Source organism: Grus americana, chromosome 2, assembly GCF_028858705.1.
Source record: "Grus americana isolate bGruAme1 chromosome 2, bGruAme1.mat, whole genome shotgun sequence".
Classification (NCBI taxonomy): domain Eukaryota; kingdom Metazoa; phylum Chordata; class Aves; order Gruiformes; family Gruidae; genus Grus; species Grus americana.
In genome coordinates this window covers 160,378,471-160,403,520 of record NC_072853.1, presented here as the reverse complement: position 1 = coordinate 160,403,520, position 25,050 = coordinate 160,378,471, and the positions used below count along the sequence as shown (strand labels likewise).

The following is a 25,050-nucleotide window of genomic DNA, read 5'->3' as shown; positions in this document are numbered from 1 at the left end:
TTGTTTTGAGTCACATGGAACAGCACAGCCATAAAATGCTGATAAGAGCTAAATATTGTCATTTGTTTATAATTATTTAAAATTCTTGTTAACAAATTCCTGAGTTGTGGATTTTGAAGGAATCTCTTTTCACTTTTAAAGGATTTTTAAGATTTCAATGAGAGTGGAAGCATCATATAGTACCAAAGTAAACTATCAAGTGCCCTATGTTTTTATCCATAAAATTTCCTGTGATGTAGATAGGCCTCCTAGACGCTTTTGCAACTGTAGTGGCTGTATGGATGTAAGCTACACCAAGAAAACATTCCCTCTTTGTCTCACCCGTTACTGATTCAACAGCAAGGGGCAACCACTGCTGTCTGTCAGGCAGAGTATTGGAATTCCAATCTATTAGCAGAAAAATATTTCCCATATTTCACACAAATGTGCCAGAAAAAGATGTAAAAATCACAATTTACAATCTCATTTAGCATGTACAATACCCTGATTTATATGTTAGACACAGAGCAAAATTATACAATTAAGCAGAAGTTGATACCTCTAACAAATGTGCATATTCCTTAAACTTCTCTGAGTTTTGCTTCAAGATTTTGTTTCTTTTTTGAGTGTTTCCACTGTATTCTTGCATGTAACCAATTAAGCTTTAAAACTGTAGTGTCTGGGCTGGGGACCAGAAAATAATACCTTTCTATTGAGATCTGGTAATTTATACTCCAGTCTGAGAAGTACCAACACTTTTTCAAAAATGCAGAAAAAAGGTTTACATCGTAATTTAGATCTAGACTATCTCTACATACTGATTTTAAAGTGATGTAGTAACAGATAGATTCGTGGGGTTTTTTTCATTTTCTCAGTATCACAGTCATTTAAAATGAAGACTACAATTTTACTTCTTAGTGTGGTTTAAAAAGGCCTGATCTCTCACGGCCTTTTTCTTATGCATCTGTAATTCCTTTCCAGGCTGGATCTTTTAATGTTTTCTTTCTATTCTTAATTTTTCTTTTTTCTGTTTCATGTATTAATCTTAAGCTCTTTTTAAATCATTTGAGATTTTTTTTTTTTTTTTAATTCTGATGAGACAACAAAAGCAAAAGCATCATAGACTAAAGGAAACAGGTACTGTCTTGGAGGGAAGGAGTTAATACAGAAGGGATATGAATGCATGTTGGCAAAAAGGAATAATTCCAGAGTGGTCTTCAAAACTTCATTAGAGATCAGAGAAACATGCAATATTGCATTAGCTGAAAGAAAACTCTTATATAACAGGGTTTAATGTCCTTGGAAATGTTGCAGAGTTTATTTGAAAAATAAACCAAACAATACTCTATTAAATTTATAGAGGAAATGGAAAGCAGAAGCTCAGAAGGCTGTAATTGCCACCTACAAATATAATCATTAGAGTGAATAAGAAGTAATGAAGGAGGAAATCAGAGTCAACTCACCTCCTTAGCAGGAAGGTGGAAGTTTTATTACTACCATGTGGTAAGGCTGTGGAGAGCTGGGAGCCAACTGCACTGTCAGGATTTGATAGGAGTGCTGCAAACAATCAGAAATCTGCATGACTTGCTGGAAAAATATAGTATGCAAATGGCATCCTGATTACAAAGAGGCAATGAGAGATGAAATCCCATTTTGCTTTTGATTAGTGTGTACAATCGATTCTTTAGTGGTGTGTTTGTGGGGTTTTTTGACTTGAATTTTAATTCAAAACTCGGGTTACATGAAATATTCAATGGAAAAGTGAACAGAGTGCAGAAAAGAATAAAAAAAGTTCTCTTTTTAAAATGAGGTCAATAAGCTTTTATGAGTACAAAAATCCATCATTCTGTTGCATATCTTCTTGAAATTGTCCTCAAAGTTTCTTCATGAATTTCAATTTTTCTCAAATTCTTCTAATAATCCTGGGATAGTTCCCAGTTCTACCACATTTAGAAACGAGGACCTTAACATTTCACAAAGAATTTTTTAGAGCACGTAATACAGAAACATAATTATTTTTCAAACGGGAAGTCTTCCAGTTTTGCCTAAAGCAGGATTTGGGATTCACAAAAGTGTGTCAACTTGTTCTTCCCCCACCCCCCCCCAACTTTAGATCCTAATTCTTTGTGATGTGACAACTGGTTGCTGTAGAAATTATTGGGATTCAAGAGCATGATTTCACAGCCTGAGTCAGATGAGGTTTTCACAATCACCTTTTTGATCAGATTAACGCTGGCCCCTGAGCTGACCCACAGCCAATGGGTGCCAGGCGAGCCTCTCCTCCCAGACCAGGGAATGCTGATGGTCTCGCTCGCTTTCCCTTCAGAGAGGTCTGTCCTGCTCCACTGCAAGGTCCGTTTCTTGTCTTCACCGTAGTGTGAACCTTTGTCTCCTCTCCAATGTTTGTAACATCCCTTGCATGGGATTGTTTGGGTGTCAGTGTAACAAAGTCTTAAATTTCATGCTAAATGCAGCAGTCGCCTTTGTAAGAACGGCTCTCCTCCTTAGCACCCACAAAACAAGAATGAGATTAAACGAGCATCACAGATGGCGCTCAGCTGTATCTCTTGGTACATGTCTAATTATGACCTTCACTGAGGCAATTATTCTGTCTTGATCTTAATGTCTTTTGCAACCACCAATTAATAAAACTTCACATAATGTCCTGATAGAACAGGAATTATTACCACTTTTTTTTTTTTTTAGAAGCAGGCAAACTGAGGCACAATTATTGACCTGGTTTTAGATGAGATGAGAGAAATTAGGACACAAAACTAATGTGAGAGTCTCACCTTGGCCCCTAGATGCCAAATAAAATGCAGAGCATCGCACGAAAACCCAGATCTGGCTATTTTCAGCATGTTCCTGGGATCGTCTCCAGCACAGACCCCTGGCAGGTCCCCTTCAGGTTTGGTCACAGGACATGAGGGATGCGTGACTGGAGAGATGCGTCTACGTGGGTCACTGCACAGAAAGACCAGGCTGGTCCCAAGTGATTTCAACAGGAGCAAGAGCCTTGCCAGCCCATGATCACCCTGCAAGCAGAAGGCAAATGCCTGCTCTTAAAGCTGTTCAGCACTGTGGAGGGGCTGGTGGACTCTCACCTGACTTGCAAATTCCAGAAAATAAGAACAAATCACTTCACTCCTTCCCTTTTTACACATATGACTCACAACCATTTGCCTCCCACATTAGTTTTGCTTTTCCTCAAAGTTGAGTCATTGTCTTGTATTTGATTTAACAACAATAGCAGAAAAAAAAAAAAACCCCAAAAAACCAAAACCCAACATCGTTTGCCACTGCTTAAGAATAGATCAAAAGCAATTCTTTAAAGGAGGCTTTCAAGATAGCTAGATTAAAGATTTCGGAAACTAGTAAGAAATAGAACTGAAGAAAAACAGCTCCTAAAAGCAAAACATTATGTTTTCATGCTATTGTGCTTTTAAAATTGAAGGCAACAGTCTGAAAACAGACATCGAAATAAATCTACTTGATGGGAATTATCTGGAGATCATTGTATTTTATTGCATTTGTTTTGATTTTCCAGTCTCTGCCTCAGACTGTAGGCACGGAGATGACTTAAAAGATTCAATATCTCATTTTAAAAATTAAACTTCACTTGATTATTGAACTGACCCATCCTAACCTGGAGACTGTTATGTATTATTCTGGACTATCACCAGCAGGCTAGAAATCGTGAGAATAAGGTAGGAGTGAAGAGCTGTGCCCCCAGTAGCGTAACGATTTCAGGTGCCATAACTGAGGCTGTGCTGCCCCTCGCAGGCACGGCACAAAGTTGCAGCACACGGAGAGGGAAAGGATTAATTACGGTGCTTTAGAATTATCTTGGTTTTTTTCTCTCCCTTCTCTCCCCAACACCCTGTGTGTTGCCCCAAGGTCTGTCTATATGTGTGGTGGCTCTTGATAAGGGTCTAAAAGCCCTGTGATTTAGCGCTTCTTGCCGTGATTGTATCGTGAGTAAATATATACCCTGGAGAAATCATTTTCCAGCCAGATGTAGGTGTTTTAGGATCCTGTCTGGCTTCTTGGCTCTTTTCTCTAATATTTGGCATCTGGAACAACTGTGGAGGTATCATCAGCTATTGATGATAAAAATAACCTGGTGGGATGGGAGGGTCAGGAGAAGGCTGAGGGAGTTGATGTGGTTATTGTCCAGCACTATAGGGCAGAGAGCAATTTGGGAATTTCCCTGTGGATTTCCCCATTTTAGCCAGGTCTGTCAGTGAAGCTGCTGCTCTGGCTCATGGGTACCATCGATAAACACCAGGCCTGGAGCACCAGTGGGAGAAGTTGGCATCCTTCTGCTTGTATGGCTTAAGCGGCAAACAAGACGATCACATTAGTTAAAATGTTATGTTGTTTGAGTAGGAACATCACAATTCTGCGTATGGGGCATCTCTTGTTTAAGAGCCTACCTATGAATTTTGGGCGTCTGATTTTGACCTTGCTAGTGAGAAGAATTTGAACTGGATGCTGACCTGGCAAATAGTGAACCAGGAAAGCCTGGCATGCATCAGAAATGTTTCAGTGCTTTTGTGAGATTTAAAATTATTCAAGACAGAATAATAAGCCCAAAAAGGAGAAAAGATAATTTTAACAGGGTTGTTCTGGCCCCGTTAGCAGAGAGCCTGTGGTGCCAGATGAGAGGTGGGAGTAGTAAGACAAAAATGCCGACGTAACAACAATTTTCTTCCAGTGTGAACTGCCATTCAGAAGTGTTGTAGTAGATGATCTACTCATTACCGAGGCCCAAGATTATCTTTAATGAGCAGATCACACAGCACAATGCTGCTGAACGGTGCCTCAGCCTGAAGGGAAGTTGCAGGAAGAGTGGAGAAGCCAAGAGGTATGGTTGCCTCCAGCCCATGGAGTCTTCAAAAGGGCCACTGCAGAATCCAGTCCTGGCACAGCTCCTTTCCCTGGCAGAGGAGGAAAGCGGCAACGTGACGGATGTAGCCATCTCGCTCAAAGCCAAAACACCAGCTCTGACTAAGCATATTAGAGTTAAAACAGCCAACCTTTCTGTTCCCGTCCCAGAACTGATGTTCTCCTCTATGAATTATTTGCTTGAAGTGTATAGAAATTACAAATGCAAGTCCACTGAGTGCTTGGTAGTAAACAGCAGATTACAAAGCATTTGGCTTTGGTTCCAGCAAAATAATGTTCCTGGGATATCCAGAGACTGTCCCTGACCAGCTGTGTCCCGTGTTTGACCCTTTCACCTCCTCTAGGAGAAAGAATGCATTTGAAAGCACAGCTAAGCTATGCATTAGAGGAGAAACCAGCCCTTTGCCTTCAATACAGCAGCTAAAATGTGCCTGAAGATCAAGAGTCACTTCTCCTGTCTGACCTTACCTCATTTTAAGATTGTAGTTTAGATTTGTGGAAACAGCGTGCACTTTGCTGACCACTTGAGAAAGGAAAGAAAGCATTAAACAGTTGCTTGGCTGCACAGTTTTACTGAGTAAATGTCTATTTTTGGTTTGAAGTAGAAAATAATGAATCATGTAGTGCATTCACAGGTATGAAAGGAGTGGATTTGGCTCCTTTGAACACAGAAGTCCTTAGTGGACAAGCATAACACTGTTACATTTCTTTGTATTACATTGAAAAACAAGAACTGGATCCTTAGTTAGTGTGTATCACTAGATACATTATTTATACCAGCTATGGATTTCGACTGAAATCTGCACTAAGCCAGCTCTCTGAATACACAAGGCACAGAAAGTTAATTTACAGGCAATTAGTCAACCAGGTGGTTGTATTTATAGCCGTGTATCATGGTCCCTTTTTCAGTTCGTGAACGTAGGTCTGCAAAACAGAAACCATACATCCTGTTGGCACTCCTTAAAGAAATGCTCTTCACACTGCAAAACAATAAAAATCTGTGTTATCATGATGTAACCACACCTTGAGTATTTTCACATACTGCTGGGATCTTGCTAAGCCTTGAAGATGAAACCTCACACCTAATGTGCCAACAAAGTCATTGGGATTTATAGCCACAGACCAGCACACAATCTTCAGCGGCTGGAGGGAATGACAGAGAAATATCACCCTGAAGAAACCTGAAGAGTAAATCACAGCCTCCCTCTCTGGTGGACGTTCCCACACGCGGATTTCTGTCCCCACAGGAGCAGGACAGAGTACCCACCTCGGGCACTGCCGCAGCCGCACATCACCAGTGGGGAGGGATGTTCAGCCAGCCCAGAGCTGCTGTGTTTTCCAAGGGTAAAGTTACCACGAAAAGATGAAAGGCATCCCAGAAAGCCTTAGAAAGAAAGGACACTATATATTAAAATTAGCATCTGAGTTTAACCCCATCCAAATACTCCAGGAATAACATGACTTAGAAAATGACTGGTTTTAGTGATAAACAATAGGAGGGCAAGGAGTGCAGCTCAGCAGTTCTGGCTCTACTCAGCATGGACGATGGTATATTCTTTGTAATTTGATCATGTTTGCCATCTGAACATTTTGAGGCATTTCAAAACATACGTTCCATAGCCTGGTGGTGGGAAAGCACTTGCCAACTTGGTGCATCCTAGGATCCTATGTACTAGGCCTGGCTCTGCCTAGTGCTAAGCAAACACCCCGCAAAGCCAGACCCAGTCCCCAGACTGCTGCGGGGAATAGGGAGATATCGGTCAGCCGTGATCTCAACACAGCAGCGCTGCTAACGTCGTGGATATCATGGTAAAAATATACCGGAGAAGAAAGGACCTGCTATAATGAGTCTTCTTTTATGTGGGACTTGTCCTCGATACTAAATAGGAAGTATTTAAGGGTAGAGCAGGCTATGAAGGCCTTGGAAAAGAAGATTAGGCTACGTTAGATATCGTGAGCTGTTAGGTAGATAAAAATGGAGCCATCTCCATCCTGCCAATAAATGCAACAGATAAAAAAGGGAAAGGAGGAGGGCATTTTTTTCCAACCCTTTTTTCCACCCTTAATCAGCAAAAACCAGCAGACAAAATTATCTTTGGTAGATTGGGATTTGTGGGGTATGGGTTACATTTATTATCTGGTAGGTTATAAGCTTTATTGTAATTTCCGGTATTTGCCTGCCACATCCTAAAGAACAATACGAGCTGGATCTAGTGTGTGTCATTTATAACTCTGTGCATGTCATTTATATGGTAATGGGGGAGTTTCCCCTCATCCCCAGCGATTTCTGCAAAATTCTACATGCTGTTTCTCAGTGTATTTAGCTTACTCCAGTGTAAATTAAAATGCACATTCATGATCTTCGAACAAAGCGGGCAAGGATAATTAGTAATTTGATACTGTTCTGTACAACGCAATTCAAAGTAATACTTATAATTTGCAGTTAATTAATCGTGGTTTTTTTCCTTAAAATTCTTAATTGCCTTTCTATGAAATTCATTTTTAATAAGTTTTTTTCCTACCAGTTTTAGATCCAATTATGCTGACATTGTTTTTTCTCTTACTGCATGGTTCTGTGTGTGTGCTTATATGTACATTTCTCTATGCATTTTGGTATTGTTTTTCTGAAATTTTTCTGTGCTGGTTTATAGGTGAGGTTTTTGTCAGTTGAAATTAAAAAGTTGAAAATAACGGAATCAGTGTACAACTATGAGAAACAAGACACAACAGGGAATAGAAAACTGAAATAAATACAACAAAATTAAAAATAATATCTAAATCTCTGTAATTCCATTGCCACTATGAATAGTTAACCTCATCTGGTATTTAATTCACTGTCCAATTAAAACTCTCATTAGAAGACTCTAATTGTTGTAGCTTTAAAGTAAAACCAGCAGTCATTAGAGACACAAACTTTGGACTCTCCAAGGAAATTAGAATGGTCATAAATTAAAAAATAAAAAAGTTGGTGAATACAGACATATGTGGGGGTAGTGCCTGCGATGAGAAACGTATCACGGACCAGACCTTTGCTGGGCAAGGCGCTGAGCGCCCCGTGACTGACAAACCCCAGCATCTCCCCTCTCGTGAGCAAGAGCTGGGGCATGCCGCCTCGCTCACCCTGCCGATGCCCTTTCAGGCCTTCGCACCCTTCGTGCTCGGCAGATGTGGAGGGAAACACTCACAGCATCTTTCTTTTCACCTCCTTCCACCTCACCAGAAGAGAAGGTGTTTCCCTGATTTGTCTGTCCTTGCCTGGGCACGCACTTATTGCCTTAATAAAAAGGGCTTTTGAGTGGTTGTTGCAGAAATGTTCTTCACTGCAAACTGATTTATGCTCTGCCAGCATTTCCCTATTGGGCATTCTACATACACAGAACATTGGGGTTTATTTACTATATCTCACTTATTTATGGGAGTTTCTGGGCTGGGGATGTCAGTCGGAGTTACACGGAGTTGCTGCCCTTGCCCTCGGTGCAGGGTTCCGTGCGGCTTTCCCTCGTGTCGTAGTGCAGCTGGAGACATCGCCTGTACCCAAAGCATCTGTAATATCTTCTAGGCATTAGTGGGGTTCAGCCTGAGCTCTGCAGCTCCCTGGAGAGAGATGGAGTAATTCCAAGTGGTCCAAGGAAGGTCACTATACAAGCTTTTGTGAGTGGATTTAGAATTACTGTGCTGAAAAATATTGGAAAAAAAAGGATTTCCTAGTAGTAGAGAAAAAAAGAGATTTCTATGGTCACAGGTGTGTTTGTCTTTTCTGTGTGTTTCCCTGTGTCAATAGTAGAGGTCCTTCAAGATTTGCACCTAGGAAGAACATAATTTCTGTTCAACATGCAAGTGCCACCGCTCTGATAAACACAGTCAAACCACACTGATCCAACAGTGGCATAACCTTACTACATGCCATTACTTTCATTAATAATAATTTTTTCTATTATTTAATGAGTGGGTTTTTTCCTGAAATATATCTATAAGCTAATTCAGATTCTGTTTTTATCCTGCTCTCTTTTTTATTATTCCTGGGTAAGTCTATTGATCTCAGTGGTTCCTCTGATTATTCAATACTATAAAATCAGATTCATCCTCTGAGTCATTATGGAGCTAAATCTCGCAGTTTGCCAGATCCTGAATCACTGTTCAGGTTGAAACCTCTGGGAATATTGCCATAGTAAGGCAATATAAACTCTGAGTGGGTTTTTAATGGCTGTTCAATGACTGTAGCAGTTTAAACTGGGTAAGAAATTTGGAGCTAAACTAAATTTCGTCAATGTGCTACGGTTCTCATTTTATAATGCTGGACCATATTTTGCAATATTAACTGACGTTTATTAGCAGTCATGCTAGGTGACTAGCAGGTGCTGCTCAGAGTGAATAAATCATGCAAGTAATTCACGTGAAAGACAGCTTGCGCAAGTGCGGATAGAAGTCCATGGGGTTGAAGAATCAAGTTCTTTAATAGCAATGTCAGACTGTTCAGTCTTCTATCTCTCATATTTCTTTATGAAGCATTAAAAGAGATTGCTTTTGGGCATTTGTGTTCTTGAACTATTGCAATCGTCTAATGTATTTTGGATAGTCAAATTCAGAGGGTTTTGTGATCACTAACTTTCTTGATATGTCTGTAGCTATTGAAATGGATCCCCTGTGTCAAGGTTGACTGTCCATCTTCCTCCTATCATAAAACCCACAGATGAGTTGGGAAGAACCTGTAACTTTTAATTTAAAGGAAAGGTGAAGTGGAAGCTACTTGAGCAGATTTGAGTAGAGTAATATTCAGCATATAATGAAAGCCTTGATTTGTCTCACTGCATTGCGCAGATAAGCAAATTGTATTTCCAGCCACAGCAGCCTGTTAAATGGCAGGGGGAAAAAAGAGAAAGGAAAAAAAAAAAAAAAGGCTTTGACTGTAAGGAGCCCTACTGCATCCAGTCGGTTGGGCAACATCAATTCTGTCGTCTAGGTCCTCAGCAATTGAAAAGGTACGATACGACCTTGCAATGAACATTTACCCACAGCAATGAGCTGCAGTGCAAATTACTCAGAAGACTTTTGCCAGGAAAAGTGTCTACAGATTTAGTGCCTGTAGCTAACAGGCTTTCGTGGAGAGCTGACAACAGGCTGTGGGTTTACGTTGGTGCCAGGTGATGGAAAAATACATTCTTATTATGCATTAGAGACATACAGCAGTGTGCCACTGTGGCCAGGATTTCCAGATGCATTTGCTCTTTGGAGTGGGAGTTAGAAACAGGAGTATCTGTCGATATGATCTCTAAGTAATATTTTTACTTTCATAATTCAGTTCTCATTTTCATTCTTACATCTGAACATCTTGACAGATCACAGACTTGCCTGTGCTGATGAAATGTCTGCATGATGGTCAAGCCAAGGATGGTCCAAGAGGTTTTTACTGTGGCTGACACATCATGAAAGGAGGAAACCTGCTAATTGTTAGGAGCTATTGTGAGCATTAATCATTAATGATTTTGAAAGCAAACAGCTAAGGCTTGCTAACGATGGTGCACAGGGGAGAAAAAGCCAGTAGCACAGAGAAGGGAAACTTCTAAAAAGAGCGGAAGGAGGGCGTGGAGGCAACTCAGTGTTGCTCTGGCACGTTTGTCCAAAGAGGTGTATACCTTCCTTTATGTTTTGCAGCACTTACTGCAAAACAGGCTTTAAAATACTGGCGTGCCCTCACGATAGTATGGCAGTGTGTATGGCATATGGTATTCTTGCTTGCCTGCGTGCCACGGTTGCTCTGGAAGGGGTGCCAGACCTCCAAGGGAGCTGCTTATTGCTGCTGGTGGAGACACAGGGTCCATGTGAGATCCAAGGGCCAGCCCCTCTCCATGGCTTTTTGCACCTCCAGTGGGATTTGTACAACTGAGTGCGCTCAGTGTGCCAGGATGTGAAGATGGCCTGGAGGAGCCCCCAGCCCCTCTGGCCACTTCTGAATTGCTGAATTCTTCTCTTATTTGTGAGAATTTGCCTGTACTTCTCAGATGACATCACACACTTGTGTGCATCTATTTTGTTCGGTGGTTTTCGTCAACCAATCCATTTGTATGAATGAGGGGGGTTGTAAACATTTGCGATTTCTTGGTTATTACAACCTGAGCCTGACCTCCTGCGTGCGTATAAGAACTGCGGAGGCGTACCTGAGCATAGGATCAGGCTGGTAGTCAATACTACCAGTATTTTGAAGCCCCCAAGCACTCAGACAGCAGAAAAGGTCTGGCAGCTACTTGTCAATAACCTTGTAAACAACACCCCAATGCCCTGACTCATATAACAGCTACAGGATCTTTTACTGTTAGAAACACAACAAATTAGAAGAATCAATGGACCAGGGGGAAAAAAACAAACCACAAGTATTAAACCCACAGTTTTGACGTGGGCAAGATGAGTAGCCTCAGAAAATCTCTTCTGTCTGTCAGCAGCTTGATGCCATCCTGGCTCTGCTGGTAGTTGGGACTATGGATGAGGAGCCTGGGTTGGAGTGGTCAGGATTTGGCCAGGCTGGTTGGCAGAGCTGCCTCTGATGTGAGCACCCTGGCTCTGCTGGACGCCGTTTGCTCTTTGTCTCTCTGTCATTCCCTCAAGGGTCCTTGCCAGGTATCACAGAGGTGACATGTCTTCTGCTGGAGCACAGCAGCTTGTGATGTTGTTACACAGAGCCACGTTCAGCTTGCAGAAGTAAAGGTGGACCATGGCCAATTTGCCTTCAGATTTGGTGGGGTTTGACTGTTTGCCAAGCTTGGGCTTGGCTCAGGCCATGCAGCAGCTTTTGAAAGATGTGGAGGTAAGATATGGCCTTGTTGACCGTGCAGAACATATGAAGAGTCCCATGGGGTTGTCCTCGGTGCTGAGCGTGCACCATCCTGCTGGAATGAGCTTCTCTTCAGGCCCTCAGCATCTGGGCACAGGGAGGCGGAAAGCACTGGCCAAACCCTCGCTCGTTGTCTCAACACAATGTTCTGCAGGAGCAAAGGGCTGCAAGGCTGTGAGAGTGGAAAACAACATGTGTTCAAGCAATTAAACTGTATGACTAAGGGGAAATTAATGACACCTGCAGCCCACACCTTCCCTGTGCTCGAGGAGATGCAAATCTCCTGGCTGGGCTCCTTTCCCCGAGGTGAGGGGCTGCCACCTTCTCACGGTTGCCAAACACATGGGAGCACCTTGCCTGCGTCTGTTGGGCTCCACAGCTGCATAATGCTGCTGCCATCGGGTGGTGAGCTTTTTGGATGAAGGATTTCATGACGTGTTCTCTAAAACATGTTCTCTAAAGTATGTCCTCAAAAATGCCATGAAAGGAAGTAATATTTTATTCTTTATAAGCTTGTTGCCTGTCAGTGGCAGAAGAGGCTGTATGTTTCGAGAAGGAATAAAGGGTCACTGGGGTGAGTGTTACAGCTCAGGTTTTCTTAAGGATCTCCTGGATGATGGCACAAACACCTTGAGAATGGTGATTGTCAGCATATAGGGACTGTGGGATTGGGCTGAGCCTCTTGTTTAGGCTCAGCCAAAAATTTTTTTTTTTATTTTCCTACAAAAGGTTGTTGAATTGTTTAGTGGCCCTGCAAAATGACTTTTTTTTTTTTTCTTCACCTGACTCAATTAGACAGCTGTGAAAGAGGATTAATTGCACTGAAATCAATAGTGCTGCAGGGCTGTTGCTGACATCAGCATAAAATAACGTCGACACAGGAAAATGCAGATTGGATATAGTAATATAAAACAGTTTTATGCCATTTGCATGCACATAACTACTTTTACACCCATTTTATACCTATTACAATGACTTAATGGAAGTCAATGTAGACCTACACTACAGCAACTGAGAGAAAAATTTGCTTGCGTATGTATGAAAGATGGCAGGGTGGTCTTCTAAAGCCATCCCTGAAACACATGTCAGTGAAGGCCGATATGAACAATGTGTTTTCCCTAGCCGGGTAAAAATACTTTCAAACTGTACAATAATAATCAATTTGGATGTGTGGTTGGTGGTTTGAGATAGTCTAGTAATTGATTTTAAAACAGATGGCAGCTGTCAAATAAGCATTTGTATTTATTTGATGTTTCTATGAGAACCCTTGGGGTTTTGCTATCTCAGAAGTCTTTGTTTTCTCCTTTCCTAGACCCCCTTTCTGTTCTCTGATCTCTCTTCTTCTTATGTTCTTTTGATGCTTCCTACTGACAAATTCTTTTGAGCTTTCTTTCTTAACGTAAGCCGTGGCCTTTATGTTAGGCTTTAATTTCATTTTGTTTAAAATTCCTTTTTATTAACAGTTTTAATAAAACAGCAAAATGTCTTCAGCACACCAAATACTTAATGATCTGAGCATCATCTACAATACTGCACACAAACAAACCCTTTGATTACACTTTCTGGAATTGCTGCACTTTACTACATCAGCAATAAATAACACAGAAGGTGAAGTTCCCTCTGTCAGACAAAGTCTTGCATAATTCTTTGTGTAAAAATTGAAGTTTTCTGATATTAATGGGTGTATTGACAGAAAACTAGATAAGTTTGTGTATGTGTGTGTGTGCATATATCTATATCTACTCAGAGGAGAATCAAACTATTTATTTTCTGTCTTTGTCTTCTGTGGGCACAACATTAATGATATACTTTTGATTTCCTACTGAAGAAGAAAATGCAATGTCTGGAACGAGAAGAGAATTTTAATTGTATAAAAGAAATTGATTTATTTAATAGGTAAAACTTTTTAAGTGCCTCTACCCATTACATCCTTATTTTGATCTCTTGAGATGAAGAAAGCCTCTACTTTTCTAGATGCAGTAAAAAAAGCCCTTTCTGCCCAGTCTCCAAGCACACCTCAGCTGTTATAAATTGAACTTACTTTTTCCAAGTTAATGACACTGCAGTTGGTAGCTGCACCTCATCCGTATAGCATGAATGGCTTCACCAAGGGTGGACACACCATTCAGTTCTCCAGAAGATCTCTTGTTTATCTGCAGTATGGATCTATGAGCAAGTAATTTTTTCCTGGAAGAGAAAAGGTTAGCTTCTTTGCATTCATTGTAATATTTTACCTGGGCCTTCTTATTAGAAGATGTTAGCAATTAAAGATTGAAAAGCTCTTAGGACCAGTCTTGCACTGAGTGGCTCACTCCTGCAGACAGGCTTTATGTGCCGCTGCCCGTGCGGCTGTGTGGGTATGATTATCACCGCGCTCACGAGGGGTGGCAACGGGGACACGTGGGCATGGGCACATCTTGAGGATGGCCATGAAGTGATGGGATCCTACCTTGCACAGAGCAGAAGCATGAGGGTGGCCAAAGGAAAATGGCTGATCAGGGTGGTGTCTCCAGCTATTTCATCGTACATGGGAACTGGGGTATTGATGCTTGTAATATATATAGCCTTGGTTGGTAAATTATACAGCTAATACAGCTATATGCCTCTGTTGACTGTGATGACAAAAAACCAAATATATCCTTTCACTTGACAATTATTTCTTTATTCCTTTTTCTCAGTTTTTCACCCTGACATCATATTCATTCTTTTTGGAACTGATAGAAAGGGGTCGCAACGGTACCTGTCAGAGCATCGATCTGTCCAAGCATCCTTGTCTTCTTGTGCACATCTCTGCTTCTGTTAACTCACACTTGCAAATTACAAGTTATTTGTGGCCACTTCAAAAATTGGAAACAACCTCTAAGCTACCAATGAATTTCCCAGTCAGTCATTGGTGAAGGCTTCATGCTTTTCACCAACTGCAAGCCAGAACTTTGCCACCTTCAGCAGAAAGGCATGATTCACAAATATGACTCAGGATGAACGAAAGCTGCAGAACTAGTTAGATTTTTAGAAATGCATGAAGAAACCCCTATGGCCATGGCGTTTACCTGTACTTAGTAACAAAGAGGAGCTCTGCCAGTCTAGAACTCTGCACAAGCCTGGGAAGTGGATTTGTCATGGAAATGTCTGTAGAAATACCACAATGGCAGATTATGGTTCACAACATTAAAACCATCTGCGTGGACTTCCAAATGTGGTCCATACAACAGGTTTTATCCAGAATTCGCTGGTCACCACTGAGGGTGCAGAAGATAAAGCCCTGGTGCTTTTTCGTGCATTGACTCTATAAGGGAAGGCAGAGGTCTGGAAGCACTTCAGTGGGACTGTTCAGTGCTTAGACAGAGGTGGACATGAAAATTAAAAGTGTTTGACTTCTATGGCCAAACCTCTGCTAAAGGTGCTATACAAGTATCAAAAGGAATAGCAAAATCTACTGGTGAAGATTCTTGCAGGATTGGGGTGGATACTGTCCATGGAGGAAGAGGCCAGATCATTTTTTGAAATCCCTTCCAGCCCTGTTTCCTGATTCCTTGAGAAGTTTGTTCCCTAAAGTAAGACACAAGTCTCCCATTTCATTGCTCTTGCAAGCACTGCTGGCATTAACTCAAAGTTTGAAACAAGCAGACACTTGCTTTCCTATTATATAGGTGCTGGGCTAGTTTTGGATAACACACCTAGTAGAAATGTCCATCCAATCTCTGATCCACTGTGCAGTTCATCCAGGAATTGCCATTATGGTGTCATGGCCAAATGCTACATCCAAACCCAGATTCATCACTTGCTACTTGGCAGCTGAGAACCACAGCAAGGGACTTCTTTCTGCTTACTGACGGTGAGCAGGAAAGCATCTATAAGGAAATGTTCTTCTGAAGAGATAGCATTCCTGCTGAGGGCAGCCTGATTCATTTTGGATGCTATTCAGGTCTTCATACCAAAGAGTACCACCTACGTAATGCACTGAATGCAGCAACCTTTAATTCAGCTCAGGGAAGATTCCTCTCATCACGCCTCTGTTATTACCTCCAGTTTCTTTTCTCATCAGTGATACTAAAGTCTCTAAAATGGATACATACCCAGTTGTCACTGAATATACTCCAATCTAGGACTTCAAATCTGCCTCCTGAGGGTCTGTTAACTTAGAAGACTCTTTGTTTCACAGCTTTGAAATGATCATTCAACTGAGTCGTATTCAGCTAGAACAGGGATTAAAATACACATACTCTAACACTCCTTGAGCATAAACATTTCACTGGATTACCAGCTGGCTGATACGTATCCCCACCAAAAATTAACTGCTTCTAAGCACAGTCATCCAGCAGTTTCGGAGCTGTTTGATACCGAATGTAGTAACGTGGAATGAGCATTGACTTGCCTCAGACACTGTGCTTGAACCCGGCGACCAAGTCTGACCAGGCGGCATCACAGTCCTCGTTCAGTTAAAGCAACCGCACGCTTCATTCTCACTGGTTTTGGGGTTTGCACGCCCCAGTGCGATGGCTGGCAAGCAAAGCTGTGGAGAAAGAAGCACAGAGCCACCAGCAACCAACTGTGAGGAATCTCCACATCTCACTCACAACATCCCTACATCATGTAGCACCCAGTGACTGCGAGCTTTGAGGAAGAGAGCAAAAGTTTTGATCAATTAGCACTTTATACTCTTAGCTAGGAGGTCATGAGGTATATGTGAAAGAGGGCTTTGGTGTTTGAGGAGAACCTGGTTACTTACATATGTGAAGTGGGTTCTGAACTGACTTTAGAAAGACCGAGGTGTATTGAACGTAACTGATTTTCTGAGCGTGTGGCAAATGCAAGCACAAAGAATAAAGTGTCCCCAAGAACAAATTGTCTGCAAACTGCATTTTATTTTCAGCTGAAACTTTCTGGTATTAATGCATTTTATATTTCATAAGAATGTTCTCTAGTTTGCTAAAACTGACTGATCTCTCTAATAATGACAAGGTCCTGGCTTTGTTTCAACGCAAAGGTTCACACAATTAAATCTCATTAACAGAGGACCACAAAACCTGCACTAAAACCTTTCTTGGCATGTGACCTTCAGCAGAACTGCTTCATTAAGTCTGAGATTCTGGAGAAGATGTTTGCTGAATAAAGTCATTCCTAATTAATGTTAAAATGTCAAGGATTCATCTGCCATCCATTTTTACTCCTTTTCCTTTATGTTCTTAATTACCTCTTTAATAAGCAACCAATATAAAAGTCAAAAGCAGCATCTTTTAAATGTACGCACAGCAGGTGGGACAATGCAGCAAAGCAAATTTGCCAGACACATGCTTTCCTGTGTAATATTTGCAACTTCCTAGACATCCTTCTGAAACCTCACTTAGATGTTGCCATTAAGTATTGATTAACTAATTTGTTATTTGTAGAAGGCATAACCTTCGGTGATTTTCCCTTGCAGTCTTTCTAGTGTTACCTTGAGTTTTATCTCAAGCCATTTGCAAGTCTGGATTAACAAAGGTGTTCATTTACTCTATGATGAATATAGCTGTCTGTCTGTTCTCCAAGGATCACTCATCCAAGATTTTTTTAAAAGAAATAAAACAATCTTTAGTGAGTTTCTACTCTTCAGACCAGAGAGACATTCTGGCTGGATCGAGGGGTCATCATAGAGTGATGTACGAATACAGTGGGTCTGAACTCTGAAAATCCTCTTTTGTTTTTGCAATGACCAGCGATAACAGCAGACGTTGGAGCTGCTTGGACCTGTGCAGCAGGGCTTCAGTGATGAAGGCTTCAAAACCCTCTGCAGCATCTTTCATTCTCATTCTCACATTAAAGTAATGAGACTTGTCTTTCTGCCCATCAATCTGTACAGCATATGCAAGTCCTTCTGCTATGGTTTAAATAGGAATGACTCATGATATTAAGCCTCTTAATGAAAATGGATTACATTATTGCCTTTCGCAAAATGGGAGGTTTAAAAAGCCAAGTTAGTGTCTTCCAAATGTCAGTAACTGGAGACACTTTGCACAAAGAGTGAATTTTATAGCTTTTCTGGATATCTATAAGCTGAAGTCATCTTTGCAATGAAAATGATAAGTAAATTATAAGAAAAGGTGTTGGAAATTAGAAGTTCTTCGAATTTGTGTTTAGTGAGAATTAGGGTCTGCCAGCCTGCAAAATCATTTCTTATAATGGCAATTTTGTTTTCTCCTTACATACTTGAACTCTGACATGTTTATATTGGCATCTTTCTGAGTACCTTTTCAATAGCAACTGCATTATTCAAATCACCAAAAAATCCATAATCCCAAACTCGGTGGAAAAAAGGATCAGTCTCTGACCCTGGCTATTTATTGAAAATTGCTTCGCAAAACTGATTTAAAAAATGAAATAGGAATAAAAGTCAAGATGGTATCCGAGCCACAGACTCTAAAGCCTGCTATCTTGTAAAGCGTTACAGAGTTCCAGCATTTCATAACCTATAGAAAATTGCTATTTTTGTTTATTCCCAACTGGCAACAGAGCTTAAGAAGATTTAAATTGTAGCTGAAGCACTTGTATCTGAGTATAAACACTATGTGAACCCATTGATACGTGTCTGGTGTGACTTTGTGAACTCTTTATGGAGGAGAACTAAATCTCAGCCATTGCAGTTCTCCACTAGCCCCAAGGGAACTCGGTTGTGTTACCATCACGCAGGTAGGAAACCAAGCTCTGCCAACACGCGCACGTATATATGTTCACGTATCCGTGTGCAGGACACACAGTAGGAGTAGCAGCGCCTTTTATGCTGTCATGGATATGTGTACTAATTTGAATAATGTGATGTTTCTTGAGAGAAGATAATTATGCTTAATAACCTATATATTCAGAGTAATTGTTATCAATTGTGTTCATTTGTGTATATGGCATAATTTAATGAGTATTTTTAATTGATATTCCTTTGGCATCCTCCCTGTGCTGTGATTAGACTGGGATTTTCATATCTATGCTGTTTCATTTATTGCTAACTAGTAATTTATGTCTAATATCATTTTTTTCTGTTCTTGCCTTTTTTTTCTTTTTTTAATTAGAGGAGATCTTGAAGACTCATATTGCTCATTGGTGGTCTCCTGATGGCACCAGGTTAGCATATGCAACAATTAATGCCTCCAGAGTCCCCACCATGGAGATCCCGGTATACACTGGCAGCCTTTACCCTACTGTTAAAACATATCATTACCCAAAGGTAAGGGAAAATAAAACAAAGTCTTGTTCTACCAATTTTTTATTTTTTCCAGTAGGCTCAGACAGGAGACTGCATATTAGTGCACATTCATAAGCAACGAAATAAACAGATCTGAGGGAAGATCAGCTGTTCCCTGGTGAATGTGGTCTTCATTACTCTTTAGTTGCATTTGTAAAACCGCAGTTTTCAGATTCAAGTATTAGTCCTTCTGAATATAACGAAAGTAAGATTTAAAATTTCTTGCTTTGTACCCACACAAAAGCAGTTATGCTTCCATGCTAGATAGGTGTCTGAGAGTTTGGAAGCCAGCATTACTACGTTTAGATACATTTCCTTTTATATAGAAGGAAAACGTAGTATTTGGGCTTCCTTAGAATATCCAGGGTGGCCGAATGTCAGAGGAGATAGCCTGGTTTCGGACACATGATGTGCCTGAGCATTACAAAGAACACAGTGAAAGCCAGAAAAGACTTAAGAGCCAATGTCTCCTTGATCGCAGAGACCTGTGCGGCAGTCCTGCAGCAGGTACACAGCCCCAGCGCAGCTCTCTGCCAGCAGCCACACGCTGCTGCTGTTATTGCTGTGATTTTCCACTGTAAGACGGTACAGAAGTGTACCGTGCTGCAGTCATTTCTTCTGGGTATCTCGCTTTACGCACTGATTACCTAAGACCTCATATGTTAGTCCAGATTGAACCGTAATTTAACAGGAGAGATAGCCACATATATGCAGGTTTTGTGGAAGGTAGCAGTGATGCAGCAGGGGATGCCCTTTCCTACAATACAAAATGAATCAGTATTTTATTGTATCTACTATCATTCTGTTAGACAACCTTTTATCAAAAGATACATAAAATACCAGTATTTCTAGTCACCACAAGAAGTAGCATTTTTTACCAAGGCAAGAGGTGTCTCAAGTAAAATTACTGCTTGGTCGTGCCCACCAACCTCTCCACACCTCTGTGCCACATCACTACAGTTAGTTTTCTTGTGAACAACTGCAGCAGTCCGGTCCGTAACCCCATAAAATGGGAAAACATTTTTATAGTTCATAGGGCCATAACAAATCAAAACCATTTTGTGTTGTATAAGATAGGGTAATTTATTCTTATTTTAAAATCCAGGCTGGAATGGAAAATCCAACTATTTCTTTGCATGTGATTGGCCTGAACGGACCTACCCATGACTTGGAAATGACTCCCCCCGACGATCAGAGAATGAGGTAAGTGCTTTCTTGCCCTGGGATGCTGGACCCTTTTCCTGTCAGGGATTTAAATCAGTCCCTGACTTTTTTTCAAGATCAGTTTGCACTGCTTTTCTCTTCCACTATCAAGGAGTTTAATTTTGTGTAAATCTGTTTAAAATTTTTAAAATTACATTTCTTCTTGTATGTATTTGTATAGAACATTATTAGTTTTTTACTTGAAATCACTGTGACCCAGACTAACTTCAGCTTAAGGCTGTTTTTAGAGAACTCAGCATGATGTCCCAAAATCTGTAACACGTTCATTTCACATGTAATCACGGGCATCGTAAAGGGAATATCGTCTGCAGCCTGTATGAAAGACCACGAAGCAGAAACAGGGCAGCCCTATAATGCAGCACACATGAGCTCACTGCTTCATGACATGAACACAGGAATGAAACCAGGTGGACATTCTGCAAATACATTGCCCAATCTTCATTAAAAATAAAAAGGAAAGCTCTTTTCTGTTTTTAGGGCAAGTGTATTTCAGAAGTTGGCCTGCAATTCAGCCAACTACTTAGACACCCATTTCTAATTAAGCAAGCGCTTAAGTCTGCATTCAGCAAGAGTGTTAAAGTTTGGCATGGACTTCAGCATGTGGTCAAAGCTTGAGCTACGTTTATGGGTCGGTGAGCAATTGAAAGGAAGATCATGTTGTTCGGGATAATGCATGGCACACCTCCCTGCAAAGCTCAGAGATTAGAATCCAAATCTGAATTTCAATAACTGATTTAAACTTGAAATAGCTTTCATAGAATCAAAGAATCTTAGAAACATAGAATCATAGAATCATTAAGGTTGGAAAAGACCTCTAGGATCATCAAGTCCAGCCGTCAACCCAACACCACCATGCCTTCTAAACTATGCCCCGAAGTGCCACGTCTATGCATTTTTTGAACACCTCCAGGGATGGTGACTCCACCACCTTTCTGGGCAGCCTGTTCCAATGCCTGACCACTCTTTCAGTGAAGAATTTTTTCCTGATATCCAATCTAAACCTTCCCTGGCACAACTTGAGACCATTTCCTCTTGTCTTATTGCTAGTTACTTGGGAGAGGAGACCAACACCCACATCCCTACAACCTCCTTTGAGGTAGCTATAGAGAGCGATAAAGTCTCCCCTCAGCCTCCTCTTCTCCAGGCTAAACAGCAGGCTGAGAGAAATCAGACTCTGCTTCTACATCCAAAGTATCTATAGTGACCCCTCCACCTGCAGTGCTGCATGGTTATCCTTCCCAGGCACATCACTTGTTCTCATAGGAGCATCCAACCAACATGCACGCTCACCTTTCTTTACTGACTGCTAAATTCTATTGCTCGATCTGTAATTCCAGTGCCAATAAAGACAGGGGTACGGCACAGAGCTAATAAAACAGGGCAGCTTGGAGGGCAGGGGAGGGGGCAGGGGTGATCTTCATTATGCATGGTAAGTATATCAGGCCTGTGGGTAGGCTGTGTAGTCATCTGATGGCAGGATACTAAACCAGTGGGATTATTTAAGATGGCAGTTGCCTTTCTTTGCTAGGAAAGCTAATGTCAGCCTCAGAGCATGTTTTCACTGAATAACTCTATAATACTCCAAATCCATTTATGTGACAAAAGATGTATGACCTGTGACCAAACCAAGTGGACATAACTGCACTTGCCTTTCAAAAAAAACCCGACTTCAGATCTGTATACAGCGGGTAGCAATTCAGCATCGCAGTATCCCCGTCACAGTATCCTCATCACAGTATCCTCATCACAGTATCAGAACTGCAGCTCCTGGACAATATCATCTTTCTGTTGCTAGCATCCTCTGTAAACAGAGAGGCTCAGAAACATTTTAATTATGGTAATAACTTCAGCCTGCAAGATCCAAATGTTATTAATAAATTTGTCCTATGTGGTTATGGGTGGCTGTAATTTATTTGGTTGCAATCAATATTGTAAAATGATGCAAAATATATCATAATTAATTAGTCTCTGTATATTTCATCAAAACCAGGGCAATCTCCATCCCTAGGGCATGATATAAGTAGTGCTGCTAGAGCAATAGGGGTGTATTTTCATTATGCATATGTTTTCTGAAATGAGAGGATTAGTGTGATATTTCATTAAAATAGACAAGAGGGATGTACCATACAGTTAGTTACAGAAGGGAGTTTCAAAGAAGCAGAGGAAGCTGGTGATAAGGATCTTCAAGCAGAGCGGTCCTATCTGAAGCATTCCAATGTGCTCAATCTGTTTGCGCAGATGATATATGGACAGAGCGGTACTTCTTGGTGTTCTTTTTATCTGGAGCAAAGTGGTTTAGTACCATTAATAAAGCTGAGAATAAAGTGGAGATATGCCAGGGTCTTTTTTCTTTCAGAATTAAAAGTAAAAGTCAGAAATTTTCCACAGAATTGGGATATTTTCCAGTTTTTTTTTTTTTTTTTAAAAAGCACAAAGCTGATGATAGGAAAATATATTTGGGGGAAAATGTACAATTTTGATAATTTTTCCTTTTAAAAAATCTTTCATTCTGAGTATTTTTGCCAAATTTTCTCCAATGCCATGTTTTTCTATAAGAAAAAGAAAGTGAAGGGAAGGAGTGGAAATTGCAAGGGAAAAAAAAAGTATTATAACATTTAACACCTGACAGGCATTTTTTATTTTGGTGAAAACCATTGGACCCCAAGAGTTACATCACCAGGTGGTCAGAATTGGACCATGATCGAACTTATTTCGCATGTCATATTTGCATCCCAAGTGGCAATTTAAAGAAAGGTGTGAGTGCAGAAATCACCACCAGTCCTTGCGTAGGACATGGACAAATAAATAATGGAGAAACTCAGACGACTCGAGTCTGGATGAGAGGCAGGAGCCAGCTGTGCCCCAGGGACCGAGGCCTGGGCTGCCGCCTGTCACTTGGCCACATAATATATCATTGTCTGTTCTTTGTGGTGTTTATGGCTTTATTACTGCTGTCACACTTTATGTATTCATATTATAGATTCATACCTCATCTTTTAGATTCACACCTCCAGAAAGCAGCCAGGTTAGGGTATGAATAACGGCACTGCACAATAACCAGGCTCAGATGATTGCGAACCCAACCACCAACGTCTTTACTGGGATGGGGAAATACATTGCAAAGCTCAGCATAACGACACCCTTCCTGAAGGGGCTCAGACAAGTTATTCCTTTCTTTTGGGAGGGTGTAAACTGCTCTGATGTGGATGTCTACAAACAAAGTGGTCGGGTACCTGCTGGTCTAGATTTCGCCCTATGGGAAGAAATAGGTTCTCAAATCAGCTCTCTATAACACCTGGGACAGGCCAGGCAAAGAGGGCTCGGGAAACGCACTGATGCCCCGTTTCTCTCCACTGGCTGCTCAACCAGTGCAGCTGCTGGAGCTGCAGATGTGTAAAATTAACTGAGATGAATCACACCTTATTGTCTCATTTTCCTCTGCAAAATGGGAAACATGAAACTTGGTTGTCCTACACAAGAGATGTGAAGAAGTAAATTAAAGACTCCACGCTACTGTGAGACTAGAATAATAACTATACAAGCATCTGTAGTTGTCTGCTGGCTGGGGCATCCGTGGGCTTGATGGCTGGGAGAGGTTTCAGAGAGAAATTGAGACTTCATGCCCATCTTTGGGGTGGTAGGAAAGATAATATTTGACCTAAAATAATAATTAAAAGTTCCTGAGAAAGAACTGTGGCTCCTGTGTTCAAACAGTGAGAGGGATGTAAAAATTGGATATACATCCTTCAAACTTTAAATTGGATTTATGGAAAAAATGCTCCAAGCCACAATATGTACTAAATTCCCTTTTCTAGGGAGACTGAATCTGCTCAGTTAATTTTAGAGAGAAAGAAGAGATGGTTATACAGTTTAATTTTGCTTCGTTGTTTTTTTCCTCTTAGGGCCTATGCTGTTGCTGATAAAGAGTAGAATTACAATTTTATTTCAGGCACTGAATTTTCAGACTACTGTTGTCTCACCTGGAAGTATCCTTCCTTCCAGTGCAGTGGATGCAATCGTTGAGGTCTTTTGTTATTTTTCCCCAGCTAAATTCAGGCACTAAATATTACCAAAAACTACAAAATCAATTTCCAACTTGTTATTTTGCTAGACAAATGGGCCTTTGTTGCTTTTGCCCTTTCTCTTCAGTATATGCAGGAGCACTTGCCAGAACACAAAGTACTCTCCAGTGACACAGCACATTAACTCCAATGAGAGCAACAATTCCTTATACATATTTTATAGCAAACAAATGAACTAATAAATTTTTTATAGACTGTATGCTGTGAAAAGTCATATTATAATTTAAGGATGTCTTTGGCCCGCATAGCCCAGCAGTATATTATAACATCAGTGGCTCTGTCAGCTCAGCCAGTTTTACCCTACAGATAAAGCGGTGAAGCCCTGAATTGCTGCAGAGATGGACATCTGTGAGTACCCCTGCGGACTGGCTCTGAGAAGGCGACCGTCGGTGTATTTATTCGTGAACCTGTATTTTCCAGCCCAGCCCAGCCTAAGTGGTTGCATTGCTCACTAGTTCACAGGACTTTTCCTAAAGATACTGATTACAGGACTGTGCAGCCCCCACTGGTGATTTACTCCAAGTATTATCACAACCTGAGTATGTCCAGCAACGGAGGATGGTACAGGGAATGTGGGATGGCAGTTTTGCCGATGCAAACTGTCTACATCTCTGCTGACGTCTTTATGGCAACCAGCTGCATCTGCTTTACAGAAATGCTGTGTCTCTCTAAACTATATCCTTCTTGCTATTTTCCTTTTACTGCAACACTTGTGGATATTTTGGTGTGTAGTAGGCATATTTAGAGGCCATTAACTCTTCATAAGCATAAAGAATCCAACCATTGGCAGTGATGGGTCTGACTCAGCTGGTTAGTGT

The 25,050-nt window shown here is 41.0% G+C and overlaps 1 protein-coding gene across 4 annotated transcripts in view; it reads left to right on the top strand.

The window, feature by feature from the left end:
* DPP6 (dipeptidyl peptidase like 6) overlaps positions 1 to 25,050 on the top strand; it is a 508,492-nt gene that overhangs the window by 430,938 nt on the left and 52,504 nt on the right. For all 4 annotated transcript variants that reach the window (XM_054818789.1, XM_054818787.1, XM_054818788.1 and 1 more), the window contains exons 9-10: positions 18,754 to 18,908; positions 20,032 to 20,129. In XM_054818789.1, the coding sequence (XP_054674764.1) occupies positions 18,754 to 18,908; positions 20,032 to 20,129 (253 nt within the window). The remainder of the gene's footprint in view (positions 1 to 18,753; positions 18,909 to 20,031; positions 20,130 to 25,050) is intronic.